At 47.8% G+C, this 16368-nt stretch overlaps 1 protein-coding gene across 1 annotated transcript in view; it reads right to left on the minus strand.

Moving 5' to 3' along the window:
* spel1 (DNA mismatch repair protein spel1) overlaps positions 1-16368 on the minus strand; it is a 104767-nt gene that overhangs the window by 44933 nt on the left and 43466 nt on the right. The window contains exons 11-14 of the mRNA XM_055066407.1: positions 16039-16159; positions 14506-14625; positions 7819-7955; positions 6015-6134 (exon numbers count right to left, since the gene is read on the minus strand). Coding sequence (XP_054922382.1) covers positions 6015-6134; positions 7819-7955; positions 14506-14625; positions 16039-16159 — 498 coding nt within the window. The remainder of the gene's footprint in view (positions 1-6014; positions 6135-7818; positions 7956-14505; positions 14626-16038; positions 16160-16368) is intronic.

Genomic DNA, 16368 nt, shown 5'->3' on the forward strand with positions numbered 1-16368 from the left:
AATCGCGGCAGCTGTCAGACAAAGACTGATGGCGGCCGAGGCAGTGCCTATGGGTTCTACGACAACGGCGGCGGCGGTTCAACCGGTGAGCGACTGCGCTCCGCGCTCCACAGGAGGTCAGCCAGGTCAGCCTCCAAGGTTTAAGGGGTTCAACGACCATCAGTCCCCCGAGGAATTTTTGGACCGGCTTGAAACGTTTTGTTTGGTCAGCGGTGTCGCAGCTGACAAGAGGCTTACGCACATTGTGCCTGCTGCGCTGGAAGGTAGCGCGAAGTTGTGGTGGCGATTCGTGAACTCGTTTGCGTCGTGGGAGGAGTTCATTGCGGCGTTTATTGCGGAATTCTCCTCCATTGACGCGAAGCGCCGCTTGAAACAAGAGCTGGAGCACCGGACGCAACATCCCCAAGAAAATTTAAAGGAATTTATTTATACCATCGCGGCCTACTACGACCGGATTGGCGGCGAAGTGCCCGAGTCGGAAAAGGTTGACCGCGTGCTGCGGCAGATGCACCCGCAACTCCAGGATCTGGTGGAGGGAAGACAGTTCGGCAGTCTCGCGGAGTTGGCGAAGGCCGCTGACGGTCTCATGGAGCGTTTCTGGAGGCGCATGCAGTACAAGCCACCACCACCCCCGACTGACCAAGTCGCGAGAGACTTGGCCTTCCAATCGACTATAAACGTGGCCGGCGTGCCGGGAACACAACCCGGAGGGTTGATCACAGCGGCTGCCGCGCCGTTCCAGTATCCGCCGGCGGCATCCCCCTGGCCGTTGCACCCCGCGGCGATACAGCCCTCCTACCACCGAGACCAATTGCACGGATTGGCCGCATTCGCCACAAGGACGCCACATCTCTCAACGCCGTCACAGCACCAAAGGTACCAGCCGCGTGACCAAAGAGAATTCAACTGCCATCGCTGCGGAGGCGTCGGTCACATGGCCCGCGAGTGCCCTACAGGTCGGCGTGGCGGCCCACCCCGCTGCTACCAATGCAACGGGATCGGACATATCCGCTCTCAGTGTACGGGAAACGGGGGACGGTAGGTGCTGCACCGGCAAGCACCTACGAGACTGCGCTGCAAGTAGCGGCCTTGGCCGGCAACAAGGAGCCTCTCCTGGAAGTGCAGATCGGGAGGACGACGTTCCAGGCCCTACTGGACACAGGCTCGAGTGTGAGCTTGCTTGGATTGCCGGCGGCAAGGGTAGCGGTCGAGGCGGGCGCCAAACCCAAGACACAGGAACAAGCACTCCGCCTGGCAACAGGTTGGTCTCAGTCGACGACTTCCCTCAAGTGCAAAATAAAGTGGGCCACAAGCAGCCGCAATCAACGCTTCCTGTGTGTGCCAGACTTGTGTCGGGACATTGTGCTGGGCAGAGATTTTTTAACAGCAACAGGCATCTCTTTACATGTATCGCTGGGTGGGTGGACGATTGGAACCGATCCACAGTGCATGGTGCCATTTGCTAAGCGTGAAAAGGACCCAGCGACAGCACTTGCAATAGAAGATGGAGAGTCGTACCACTTGCACAGCCTCTTTGAAGAAGTGCTTGTAGTTCCAGGCATAGAGAACATGCATCAGGCTGGCACCAGGGAACTACACCCAAGCATGAGTAAAGTTCTCGATGACTTTAACCATCTGTTTACTACAGTTGCGGGATGTACCACCCTGGCTCAGCACCTCATTGACACGGGGGACAGTGCGCCCGTGAGATGCAAGCTACGTCCAGTGAATGCGAAGAAGCAGAAGATCATTGAGGGCTGTGTGGATGACCTCCTACAACAGGGCCTTATAAGACGAAGCACCAGCCCATGGACTAGCGCCCCAGTGCTCGTTGCAAAGAAGTCTGGAGGCTACCGGCTCGCTGTGGACTACCGTCCGTTAAATGCACGCACCCGAGTACCTGCCTACCCAATGCCTCGAACTGACTGGCTGCTAGCGCAGTTGGGCCGAGCAATGTGGTTTTCCAGCTTTGATCTCTCCCAAGGGTTTTTCCAAATTCCTGTTTGCAAGGCTGACATAGCTAAAACGGCCTTCATTTGCCATCAAGGTACATTTGAATTTACGAGGATGCCCTTCGGGGTGGCAGGTGGTCCAGCAACTTTTCAAACCCTAATGGACCGGGTGCTGCAGGGAATCAATCACCACTTTGCTATGGCATTTTTAGATGATGTCCTTGTATACTCAGAGACACTGGAGAAACATGTTGAACATGTAAGGGAAGTGCTACAACGCATTAAGGGTGCTGGCCTTACGATTAATCCAGATAAAGTACAGGTCTGCCGTCAGTCCCTCAAGTTTTTAGGTCACATCATCTCCCCTGGGCAGTGCAGACCAGATGAGGACAAGGTGCGTGCAGTGCTGGATTACCCTAGACCCAGTACAGTTAAGCAGCTGCAAGCCTTCCTGGGACTTGCCGGCTACTATAGAAGCTTCATCCCTCACTTTTCACTGACGGCACATTCACTGACCAACCTTTTGAAGAAGAACGAGCCATGGCAGTGGGAGGAGTGCCAAGAACAGGCTTTCACTGCACTCAAGCAGGCCTTAGCTCAGGATGCTGTTATAAGCCTCCCAGATCTAAATCGACCCTTTGTGGTGGAGACAGATGCAAGTGGCATTGGCATTGCAGCTGTGCTGCTGCAGGCTGGCCCTGATGGTCTGCAGCCTGTTTCCTTCATTAGCAGAGTCCTTACAGCAGCCGAGAGCCATTATACTGTCCAGGAGTGGGAATGCCTGGCAGTAGTCTGGGCAGTGGACAAGTTCAGGGCATATCTTGAATTTACGGAGTTTGAAATACACTGTGACCACTCCTCCCTGGCATGGATGTTTCATACCGACCAAGCTTCACCCAGGGTCAAGCGTTGGGTTCTTCGGCTGAAGGGCTTCAACTGCCGAATCAAGCACAGACGAGGGCTGGCAAACATACCCGCTGATGCCTTGAGTAGAGCCCCTCTCCAGTGTGAAGACAACCCAAGTGACAACCTACATGAGACGCTGTTCCCCATTGCTGCTCCAGAACCTGAAGGCAAAATTACATTTGATGAAGTAGCTGTGGCCTCGGAGGTTGACTCTTCGCTGCTGAGTGACACAACACAGCTGGTACAAGAACAGGCTCGTGATGACCGCCTCTTAAAGCTGAAGGCAGTGGTCCAAGGGACTCAGCTCCCAAGTTCGGACCCTGATCATCGCCTCTTTCGTGATCTGGCCGAAACAACGGAACTGCAGCCAAGCGGATTGCTGGTTCAGCAAAGAGGCAACCACAAGGTAGCGTGGTTACCTAGTCACTTGCGGCAGCTGGCACTGAAGGTGGCCCACGACCATCCCACTGCAGGCCATGCTGGATTTTTCAAAACTCTGAGGCGTGTGGCTGCACGATTCGTCTGGCTGGGCATGCGAGCAGATATATCAAAGTATGTGCAGTGCTGTACTGTCTGTCAGCGCACAAAAGCTCGGCGCAAGAAACCAGAGGGCCTCATGAGCAGTCAGTGGGCAACATCACCCATGGAAGAGCTCAGTGTTGACATTATCGGGCCCTTGCCATCTACACCCCGGGGCCACAAATACTTGCTGGTAGTTATTGACAAATTTACGAAGTTCCCAGAGCTTTTCCCTCTACGAGCAGCAACAAGTGCGAAAATACTGGAGTGCATGGTGCAAGTCTTCTGCCGCCATGGCACACCTGTGGCCATCACCAGTGACAATGGCAAGCCCTTTGTTAGCACACTATGGCGCAACCTCTTGAAACACTGGGGCATCAAAGATCGCCACACAGTGCCTTACCGGCCGGCTGGCCAAATGGTGGAGCGTCACAATGGCACAATTAAGCAGTGTCTACGGGCATACTGCTCCAACCACAAAGACTGGGACCGGCACATACCTGAGATCGCCCTTGCCATGCGTACTGCCGAGAGTGTTGTCACCGGATATACTCCAGCATTGTTGTGTTACGGCCGCGAGTTGCGCACCCCATGGGAACCTACAAGCGACAAGGAAGACACAGAGCCTCCAAAAGCAGCACACCATGCACTTGCTGCGGAACTCCAGCGGTGCCTTGGAGAGGCCCTCCAGTATGCTCGGTCACATCAGGCAGCTGCTTGGAAGGTGCAGAAATCCTGTTACGACCGTCATCGTCAGGCAACAACCATCAAAGAGGGTGACCTTGTGCTCCTGGATTCCCATACCTTGAGTGATGCGGCCAAGGGCGTTTCGGCGAAATTGGCACCGCGGCGAAGTGGACCTTATTGTGTAATCAAACGATTAGGTGACAATAACTTTGTTTTGAGCGATCCTGCTACAGGACGTCATCGAACTACTGCCCATGCTGATCAGTTGATGCTCTACCATGAGCCATGGCCCCTCCCTACCAGCACAGCTTCACGATTCGAGGGGGGGGAGAGTTGTGACGCGCAAGACCCGCGGCAAGCCAGCCCAAGACCCATGACGAGGAGCCGCGGTTCTCGGAGGCCAGGCGCGGGATCGACGGTAGTTGACTGAGCGACGAACAGGTGGCGTGAGTGCGGGGAGGACAGCGGCGCGAGCGTGCGGGAGGAGAGTGGAAAAAAGGGAAAAAACTCGGAGTGTGGTTGTGTGGTGCGGAAGGTTGGCGTGCCGGAAAATAAAGCGGTAGTTCGGGACCACGTGTGGCGTGTCGTCGATCGTGACAACGCTATCGTGTTAAGAGAGTGCACCCTCGCAAACCTGTCCCCTTGCAACTGAGAAGCTGGCTTTCCCGCAATGCTCGGATGTCCAGTGTCTAAGCGTGCTTTACAGGTGAAATTTCGCCAGCAGCATGAAATTATCACAACATTCAGCACAATACCAGGGTGAAATTCTTAGACTAGATAGAAACAAAAGCTAAGAATCGTGTTAGCCCCACACTGCCAGCAACATATTCAATTTCTTTCAAATCTTCACATTCTACCGAATATTCGAATGTTTTCGTATGCCTAGTTTTCAAATAGAATACATATAAAAATATAATGTTCAAAATTTTTAGAGTATTTGCACACCCCTACTTAACGTTCATCCAATTCACACACCGTCTTCAGTGACAGTTCATTCAATAAGAAAGGTGTTCACTTTTACTGTGCAAAACATCACTTGGGTGCAAAAGGCAGCACTTCTCAACAATGAATGCACCCAACTCTGTGCCCCAGTAAAATATTGGACAGATTACCTAGGTACAGGGCGTAAAGTGCTGTAGTATCACAACAGTGCAAAAATAGATGCTGCAGCTGATTAGGACTGTCAGCTAGGATATGGAATTTGATTTTTTTTTTGTATCAATTTTAGGAGCAGAAGAAATAATGAATGGGTGAAGCAAAAGCAAGATAGGCATATATAATGCAACATTTCAACACAAAACAATGTGCTCTTCAGTACAGACAGTGAAAGAAACGTTTCTTTCTTTCTGTGCTTTTCTTCTTAATATTATTATGCATAGTGCACATGGACGCAGTGAACCAATAATGAAATTAGGAAAAAGCAGCTTTTGGAGGGTACAAGCACTGTTTCTTTTTTGAGTTGAATATTCTCCCGATAAAGCAGGGGTTAAACAAGCTTCCCCTTATAACGTCTATTAAAATCCTTAACATCTTGAGTCAAGTTTAAGATCTGGTTTTGCCTAAACTCAGCGAGTCTCTGAACCACTTGGAGCAGACAGTACCACTTGTGTATGGCAACCTACCATTCTTTTGTTCAAACTCTAAAGGAAGCTTTTATGTTTACTTTGGCTTTGGTTGCTCTGAAATTCCACAACAAGGTGGAATTCTTTAGTTCATGTCATTCAAGAGAACACTTAAAATCCTTGTTTTTTTTCCATGCTTTCGTCTGCCGATAGGCAGTAATGCTAGTACACGTTCCGATACACCTTTTGTCCGACAAGGTGTACACCGATATAGATTTCTTTTTCTTATGGACGGATCGGGCAAAACGAATAAAAGTGTTAGAATAAAAACTCTGGTCACTGTACAAGATCGTGCATGTGCACACAGGTTTGGAAGAAAAGTCCATGCCTGAATTGGCGTGGCGAAAATGGCGCCAAGTAGTGGTGACTTGTGGGACTCGGATGCCTTGGTCAATGCCTCCCGCATTTTAGGCAGCACTTGCAGGCATTGATACAGCTTGTATATTTCCTGAAAAAGGAGCAAGCAAAAAGCAGGGAATGAGGATATAAAATGTATATTAATATATGTAGATACAACGTAAGCAAGCAGAAACCGTGGATGATGACAACACTGAGTGTGCTGCAGGGTAATTTGAGCAGACATAGCTATAGAAAGCACAGCTGTTTGGTGAAAGTCAAACATACTCTTCACTCCGTTGGGCATGCACATTTGCACTGATGACTTCCAGAGCCAGATTTTGTAAAATTGTTCCCTTCTTTTTTTTTAAAATCATTTTGCTCTTCATTGTTGACTTTGCCATCTGGTTTTCTAATGTTGTGAAAATCGGTTTGATGTTCATTCGACACAGATCAAACAAAGAGACATAAAAAATTATTTGGGCAGTAATTTTTTTAATCTTGACAGTTTACAGTGATGGAACAGCCATTTCACTTTTCGGTGCAGGTCCTGGCACAGGCAAAAAGCTGATTTGGAGCAGTAGCAAGCACTTTTGGAGCAGGGTCCAATGCACACACCATGCAAATATTAACTGATATACATGTAGTCCATATGTTGTGGAGATGAGTTTGCGCAAGGCTTACCCTGCAAACACGATCAAAAAAGGACGCGACGCTCCTCCACACCGCGACGCACAAAGGCCACTACAGCCGGGTTCGTCGATAAGGCGCAGAAAAGGCATCACAGACAGGTCGTCAACAAATGCGTGTTTATTAACCCAGGATGCAACACAGTGCGACAGTCATGGCTTGTGGTCAAAGGCTCACCGCAAGACCAAACGAGTACGCACGCCTGCACTGAACATGACATGATGCAACATATTCATGTCATGGCACACACATTAAGGAATTTTCGAATAGGGGCCGTAAGGGTTTTGAAGCTGCAAAAGAAAAATAGCGTCAGCACCATTGCACATGTGCAAGACGCAAATACGGTTTTGCATCTGCGTCAGCACCGCTACTTCACTGAAGTAGCGCAGCGGCACAGACTCGACGCAATAGTTTTGTGTCAACGAACAGGGCGGCACCCACTGAAGTGGTGGCTCTCACCGTGCACCACATTCACTAACACTATTCTTAACTATGCACCATGTGCAACTCTGATCACAGCGGCTCTTTTGCAAAGCCCCGCTATCACCCATAAACATAGAAAATGTTAACCTTTAATCTTAGAATGTGACATCCTCCTTCGGCAAACTTCGTGGTACCACGTGGGTTCGATGAACACCGAAATAAAGCACCAGCAAGATGGTACAGCAGCACTACATTGTACATCCGTCAGATAAAAATGCACGAATGACGAACCGGACGACTCCGACGGGCTCCATAGAGTTTCTCAATATATAGCGAGAAACTCTATGGACAGGCCTCTGCTTCCTTTTATGATGACTATTATTACGTGCTGTTGGTTTTGATTTCAGTTTTGTTAGCTGCAAAGCATCAACAGAAGGAGGGTTTGGCTTTTATGCGTGCTTTGGCACAGGCTCGAAGCAATTTTCCGCTAAAATGCCGTTTTGCTGCAGGATAGGGGCAAATGGTCACTCTCGGCGTAGTTTGGCGCAATTGGTGCACCTGTTCCAACACTGAGTTTAAAAGTTAAGCAGACAAAGACTGACTGACAGGTAAGTATAAACCCAGTGGTCCAGAACAGTCCAGTCAAGTCCAGGATGGCAGCTTGGAGTACATAGCAGCCGTACCTGCAGGGAAACCCGCTGTTTATGAAGTCTACGTGACAGCCTGAGAAGGTCGGGGAACTGTCGCAGGAACTGTTCGTGGAGGCTTTGCCGCAGCTCCCAGTCGTCTACCAGCAAGGACACCAGGTCCAGCCGCTCCTCTGGAGCAACAAATGCAGTGCAGTTTGTGTACAGAATAATGAAACTGAGCTCAGAGCAGAACATACAGCAGACAAAAACATGAGTGAGCACATTTCCTAGGCATACTTGATTGTGATGCGAAACACATTTTCTGAAAAGGGGACAGAAAAAAGAAGACAGTGAAGCATAGTGATGCTTCAGTGTGATGAGTGTCAAAGATGAGCGAGCATAGTAGTGCATAAGCGCTAACAGAGGGGTGGGACTGCCCAAAGTCACTTTGGAGCAATTTTTGAAGCAAGTAAAATTGCGTTTTGTTACAGTTTGGAGCAGACAAAATTGCATTTTGGAACAATTTGGAGCAGTCTAAATCTCATTTTGGAGCAATTTGGAGCAGGTAAAATTTCATTTTGAAGCAGTTTGGAGCAGGCCAATCTGAATTTCGGTGGAATAATGGAATATGGCAGCGCATTTCGAAACCACGACCAAACACAGAATAAATGAACATGAAGCATGCTTTGTAGCTATAGCGTTTTAGAATATAGAAGAGGAGGTCGAGTGACGGCATGGCACATGCTTTCCTGTAAAGCCGAAAACATTGGTGGCACTGCGATCGAACAATATATATTCCTGCGCCAATGCTCATGATGATAATGGAAAATGTTCTCAAGTTATGCGGTCGGATCGATGCGGTAACATAATTTCTGGGTCACCAAACGTCACCGCAGACGCAGAGAGCCGCAATGAACCCTGGGCTGGTATAACATAACACTACTGTAATCTGTTTTTATTGTGACAGCGATTATATGGGCACTCCAGGCGCATTTCTGCTGTTGTCGTCGCCATCGCCTAGATGTTCCGTATAAAGTACATGCGCGATAACATCGTCACTGTATGCTGTATGTGTGAGTGAAAGCGTGTGAGGGTGAGCCGACAATGGTGGCTCAATGTCACGCACACCAGTGCGGAAAGCGGCGAGGAAGAGTGCCGTCTTCCAATGTGCGCCGGACACTGGGGAAAGGGAACCTAGGGGTTCCACTCCGGCAGTTGCTGTGTATGTGCGGCCCATCTTGAAAGCAATCTGCGATGGGGACAGACTGCGAGTGCTCATAGCTCCGTGTGCACTGTGTTTTCGCCGCTTAGTCCGTGTTGAAGCCAGACAGCACGAAGGTCAATTCACTCGCTGCTGCTGCCGCATGTCCTCACTCCAGCATTTTAACAGCAATTTTCCGTGGTCATCGAGTGAGATATGTTCATGTTTGTTTGTGTGTGCGCGACACCATACTAGTTAATTTAGTTAGTCAGCTAATGTTTACAAGTTTATATGGCTGATAAAACTACTATCCTTACTTTGTTTAGCTGTCCACTAATTTGCTATCGCAATCGACGCTTTGCCTATCAGGCAAAACTGGCTATTTATTCCAAATCCACATGATAGATCAAAATGACTCGGGCCTCACCCACATGGGCATTAAAACAGATTGGAATAGTTTTACATTATACCGGCCCTGGTTACAGAGACGCCCGCCCATTGAACCCGCTGCAGTGCGCGCCTCCTTAATATCTAGTTTGCATGCAGTGTCCGCAGCCTACTTTTCATTGTCTTGTGCCTCAGCTAGGCATTGCCGCGCCGCTCGGGCCACTTAACTGTATTCTAGCACACTCTAAATATAACCCCCCTGCCCGTTCCAAGAGCAGCGACAACAGCCGACAGTGGCCGCATGCACACCGGCCACTTGCCAAAAGTGCAGAAAAGTCCAGTGTTACAACCCCGGACCCTACGAGAAACTGTGCGGGAGGTGCTGTCGCACAGTGTGCAGAATGTGAACAACTGGACTCTTTTTCAGAGAACGAATCCGCTTGCTATTTGCGGCCACTGCCGGAGCACACATGCCGCAGTCGTTCTGGCGCAGCTTGATGCAATTTCGGTCAATTTTCTGTGTTTGGCGCAGTCTGACGCAGGAATTCACGTTTGTATCAGAATGACACAATTGGTACAGGAGTCCCACCTCTGCTAACACAAAATCTTAATTTTAGCAATGCATATTTAAAATGCAATGAAAAATGAAGCTGGGCAGGTTATGTAATGCGCAGGTTAGATAATCATTGGACCATTAGGGTTACAGAATGGGTGCCAAGAGAAGGGAAGCGCAGTCGAGGATGGCAGAAGACTTGGTGGGGCGATGAAATTAGGAAATTAGCGGGCGCTAGTTGAAATCAGGTGGTGCAGGACAGGGGTAATTGGAGATCGCAGGGAGAGGCCTTCGTCCTGCAGTGGACATAAAATGGGTTGATGATGATGATGATGATGATCATGTAGCTAGGTAAGCCCAAATTCAGACAGATTGTCATGCGAGTGAGTCATTTGAACATCTTTCCCACTTTGGTTCACCAATGTGTCAGGATTATGGCAAAGACAGGAGACAAAAGAAAAGTTATGGATGTTAACAAAAGAAATAATATGTTTTAACTTTTATGCAGTTAACCCTTCGATATAACGAACTTCAATATAACGAAATTCTTGATATAACGAAGTGTTTAACTTTCTATAGCTTCATATCCATAGAACACCATGCATTTGGAACCTCAATATAATGAAGTGTGTTTACACAAGATTTCAATATAAAGAAATTTCCCTGCCAAAGCGAAGGAAAACTGAGACGATAAATGGAAACTTCCATGGAAGCAGATGGTGAAATGGTTTAATTATAGGCCGCTCCTTGGGAATGCACCTCTCAAATCGCACACCACACAACCAAGGAAGACCAGCAAAGTGGAGCAGCATCATATTCCATGTGTCCAAGTGTAATAAGATCCTACAATGCCCCACATGCTCTATGCTTTGGGTGCAAATGACAGAGTGTAAGAGTGAGCCAAGAAGGTTGGTGGCTTCATGCGAGCTGTCTTGCTGCACGAGCATGGGGAAAGGCTAGAGGGAATTGAGCTAGCGGTAACGGTAACATGATCGAGTGGAACGCGCACAAAGGTGGAGAGGGAACGGGTGGCAGGTTGGTAGCACAGCTCCTTCTCTAATGCGACCGTGGCTGTGCATGGCTGTCAACGTGGCTGAATGCAATATGCAGCCCGCATGCTCTGTTTTAGAGATAATCTGCCATGTGTGTAAAGTAGGTGTGCCAAGATGGCATGGAATCGTGTGCTCTGTCATCCCACATGTTTAGTACTGGAGGTTCCACAATTTTGAGCATCAAGGACACGTTGAAGCGAGAGGCAGACGAAGCATTTGCTCCACGCTGTCGGCACTTTTCACAATAGCGTCATTCCACTACGGGCGACACTATAAGCCGCAGAGGTGCACAGTGGATGCAAAAGTGTGGCTGGCTTGCTTCATATCGCTGATGTCAAATATTGTCGACAAAACAGTCAACTGTATCGTTCGTAGTCAGCTCTCAAATTGACCAAAATGAATTTTGTTTTCTCATTGAAATTTGCTTTTTTCAATCGTCCAATTATTCAGAAAATTTTGCAGCCCCTCTCGTGCAAAAAAAAAAAGTTTATTGGTGACTGCACTTATTCAATATAACGAAATTTCAGTACAACGAAGCAAATTGAAAAAAACAATCTCGACTTGGTTATATCAAGGCTAACTGTACTATCCTATGCAAAAGAAAGGAGATATGAGCATGAATGATGAAAAAAAGACTAGAGTTGCACCAGAGCACCCTGCCCCCCTTCCAGTCACAATTTGCCACGTAAGTTTCTTAGAAAGAAAAATCAGAACTTCTGCAACCTCTCATACCGATGTCAGGGTTAAAAACCTGTGCTTGGAACCTGCACAGCCATAAGTAGCAACAGTTTTAAACATGAACATGGCATTCCTACAAATAAAGTGAGAGAAAGAAAAAAGAGGAAAGGTAAGAAGATGAATCGGATGAATATCTGGCTTGTAACCTGACATGGAGGGGACGAACGACAGAAACGGGGACAGAAAGCATGAAAGAGGAACACTGTTCGCACACAGGCATGACTACCGACACACCATGACAGTGTGAGTGCAGTAAAATATTCTTAATTCAAACTCCAAGGGGAATGAAAATTCATTCAAATAAGAGGGAGTTTGGAACTAAGGAGCGCCCCTTTAGACATAGCGCCCAATCAATTGCGCAGTACAGAGCGCAAAACCCAAACTATAACTGGGCTCGCGTTGACAAAGTCTTATCTTTCCTGCCTGAAGAAATGGTGGAAGAAGCCTAGGTTTTGTGTAAAGACTAAGTGTGTGAAGATTGCGCCACATACGCCATTTGCAGAGGGTATGTGGGTAACATGTGAGTTTGAGCCAAGAATGGGTGGTCTGATATGCACCATCCTCCAGCATGCCCAATGTTAGAAAGGGCATGATCGAGCACACCCTAATGTGATCAAGTGCACGCTAGGAGATGGGGAAGGAGGGGGGAGCGCAGGTGAGCGCATAGTAACATGATCAAGTACGCAGTATAAGGAGAAGGGCGACATAGGTGGGCACGGTAACATGATCAAGCGCGTGATGATGGCTCGTTCCTGCTCCTTTTAAAGGGCTGCTCACGAGGCCCCATATAAAATTTTGGTTTATGCTGAAGTTGTCATGTGCCCTCTAGGGAGCATCCTACGAAAAAAAATGTTTTAATTGATTCTAATAGCAGAGATGAAAATAGTTGAAGTGCTGCAAACCCATGATTTCAGGAGGCAAGCTTCACTGCCAACACAGACACTCTCTCCACTTTCCCCCCCTCTAGCCTGCGACAGCGAAATTCCTTCCCTGCGTTCTGCCATACCGGAGCCGGAGGATCACATAATGCATACGTCATGGGCCCCACCTTCTTTTTTTTCACTCCTTCGCATGTCACCTACTTTTATCGCACACCGAGTGTCTGATCCAGCATTACGGCAGGACAAAACACCTCGAATCCTGCTGCCTGTGCAGCGCGTCGTTCCCCAAAGCATACCGCATGTTACCAGCTTTTTCGCACACCATATCAGATGCCCAATCATATCACGTGTCTCCTACTTCACGGCAGCAAGTTCGGGGTGCGATTATTATGCAAAGAAAAGAAACAACTCACTTTTTGATCGCAAAAGTGGGGGTGCATCCATTATGCAAGTAAATACGGTACTCCCCATGAGAGAAGTTTGCCACTGCCTTCTTTGCTTGTAAATGTTGATAGAACAGCAGAGCAGCCACTGTTTTTAGACGCTTCCGCAGTTTTGCATCGCCTCCACTGTGTATTTAATCTACTCCCTTGAGCAAGAGTATACAGACCATGAATTTTGCAATAAAACCGATTTTCTTCTCCACTTATAAATCTAACTTGAAATGGAGGACTGCAGTCCAATCTCAGTATTGCCAACTTTCCAGTGCATTTGTCAATCTCAGTTTGTGCATCTAAATTACGAATAAATGCAATTTTTTTTATGACCCTGAGGTCTGTATACTTTTGCTCAAGGGTGTACAAACAGGTTATTTAGCCAAAATTTTAGCCAACCTCAAACCAAGCGATATGCAACTAAGTGCATTTCTTGCTAAACGTAGCAAATAGTATTTTTAAACTGTTCAAGGATGACCAAAAAAAAATATCGATGTAAGAAGCAATTCGATAAAAGCAACTACTCCATAAAAGCTAAAAGAATAGAGCTGAAATAGCACAACTGTGCAGAAGTCCAATAAGGATGACACAAGGTGCATTTTCGATCGAGTTCGAGCCAGATTGGGATAGACTTTCTTGGTTATGATTGGATCCTTTGTGCAAGCTGTGAGAAGGAGCCAATAGAGTGTGAATTTGGGTCCACCAGGAATGCAGAGGGCGGTGCAAAGTCACATCTGTTAGTTACGTTGCCCGCTACTTCCAGTGCTGTGGCCACCCCGGCCATGGCACTGGGGTGGCCACGGCCCCTCTCGCGGCGCTCGTTTTGCCGCTAGTGTAGCTGGGGCATTATGGCGCGATGCAGAAATGGCGACCTTGCCATATGAGGGAGGGTGAAATTTCCATCATGATTTTTTTTTCTTCTTTTCTTTTGTGTGTGGCATTGAGGGGTTGCTCCTAAGTGTTTCCTCTATGGCGGGGTCAGAGCAATGCTGGTCGGAGGCGCCGTCGCATGATTTGGCATGCTGCTGAGAGCGTTGCCAAAGCGTGGTATGTTCGAATTAACTGTCGCAAATGCTTGCGCGTTCGAATTATCTGGCATTTTCGCCCATAGCAATACACATAACGTTGACAAGACCGTGGCGTCAGTTCGAATGAACCGGAAGTTTGAATTAAGTGTGTTCGAATTAAGAAGATTCGACTGTATTTATTATTTAAATCTTTTATTACTTTCTGCACAGAGAGGGAGGGAACTTCATCCCACTACCACTGTTTACAAGACAATGCATTCTTGTGGATACAATACATTTTACATGCAGATTATAGTTGCAAATGTAGCTAGAATTCAGTGGGCTTTTTAGAAATTCTGGGGGGCCAAAACTGCGTGTTTTAACTGTTTTTGAAAACATGACCTGCAAGTCTCTTTTCTTTTCAGTTGGAAACTCTCGTCAGGCTTCATGAGCCCTAATGAGGCAAGAAATTTTTTAAAGAGGCTCACCAATACGATTGAGGTCGCAGAGTGGCTGTCGCAACCACTGGCTCAACATCCGCTGGCCACCCACTGTGCGGCACCGGTTCAGCAAACGCAGAAGGCTCGGCTCAGCGGCTGCCTTGCTACCTGTGTTCCAGAGGGGAAGTTTGCACCCATAGTGCTCCCATGATCACAGTAAAACAGTAAAAAAAACAGTAACACCAAAAGTCCACACTTCACATGCCCCAACTGTCTATTATACCAGACTACATTATGGTTGCAGGACAAAGGAAGATGCATTCCTAAACGACGCACCAATTAGACTGCTTGCCTTTGCAACAAAGTAAGTTGTTTCCACAGAATTAGGTGTCATAAAATCTGGCTTTGCCATAAACTCTGGCTTGCTTCATTGCTTTTACAGATAGTCAGCTGTAGGGAAGCTTATCGACTCGGAAGTATTGGCGTCATCATAAAATTTGTCTTCTGGTGCCCTGCTGCTTGTCCCGCTGCAATTTGCATCTGTGTTCATCCATTTGAGCAGCGTGAAAACTTACAGCATTTTCAGTACCCAGCACCTGCCACAGCATACTGCCCTGGGCGCATGTGCTCCATGCACCCAGATTTCTCGCACTTTATACATGCATTTCTGCAGTATGCCTTTGTCTAGAGCAAAAGAAAACACATCCAACAGATAGACTGTAGAACTGATAACTGAGCACACACTCGCTCTGTATCTTTACTTTTCTCCATTCCTGGCCTGTTGTGAGCATCCCCTGGCATCCGCAACAGATGTGGGCGCCACGCTTTCATTGCTCATATGTCGCTTGAAACACAGCAAACATTATCAACTGCAACATTATATTTTTGTTTCACATGAAAACTTCTGCAAATTTTTCATTATGCAGCTTTACACATGGCACAGCATCTAAGTCTGCTCTAAGTCATGTTAACCTTTGAAGAGCAAGCTTCCATAGTAACTGAACTCCAGCTGATACAGCTCCAAACTTGTGCCATTCGCTACAAATGCAAGTGCCCTACTGCCAGGCCATCGCTATGGTCACACTGTTCTCTCTGTATGGCTAAGACGGCTACTGCAGTGAGTGACAGGCCAGACTTCATGACTGATGAGTCTAGCTTGGCAAAGGAGAGAGTTGTTGTAACAAGCATGTGACACCCCCTCAGCCAGGCTCGGTGGCATGCCAGGCTGGGTAGGCAACATTGGTCACCGCACCCAATAAACACCGACAAGCACAGCTGCTCGGCGGTCAGTCATCGTTCATCACCACCACGCTGCGGAGCATCTGTCCAACAGCGGGTGCCTCGAGCCCTCCCTTGTTCACGAACCCGGGCAGGTCGTGACAGTTGTCAATACAGTAAACGGAAGCAGTTGAAGTCGATTAGGAACTGAAAAGCAAGAGCAACAGTGGATAGCTGAAAACTAGCTGTCTGGTCACAGACACTGCAAACACAATTCAGTGCATGTCACTCCCACACTCCAGGCAAGTGTGCTGGAGGCTGTATGACCATCACCACGGCAACAACAAAAAAAAAAACGCTCACCTTCCCCATCTGCTGGCAGTACAGCCAGAGCTCGAATGGCTGCATTGTTGAGGCGCACAAACTGACCAAATTCAAATGTGCAAAGCCGAAGACAGCCAAGGTGCTCAGCACATGATGTCAGCTGCATACAAGCAAGCACAGAGCAGAATATTTTGCTGTGAACCACCATAAAGTCACCAAATGCAGCAAACATTTAAGAAAACCCTTCATATTTAAAATGCCAGCATTTAAGGCTGAAACCTTGGCACCTTCACATTTCCAATGATGTGTAACCTTGATGAAAATGACAAAGAAGATGATGCCTCAGTGAAGCAGGCAAAAATATTGAAG

Source organism: Dermacentor andersoni, chromosome 6 (genome assembly GCF_023375885.2).
Source record: "Dermacentor andersoni chromosome 6, qqDerAnde1_hic_scaffold, whole genome shotgun sequence".
NCBI classification, from domain to species: domain Eukaryota; kingdom Metazoa; phylum Arthropoda; class Arachnida; order Ixodida; family Ixodidae; genus Dermacentor; species Dermacentor andersoni.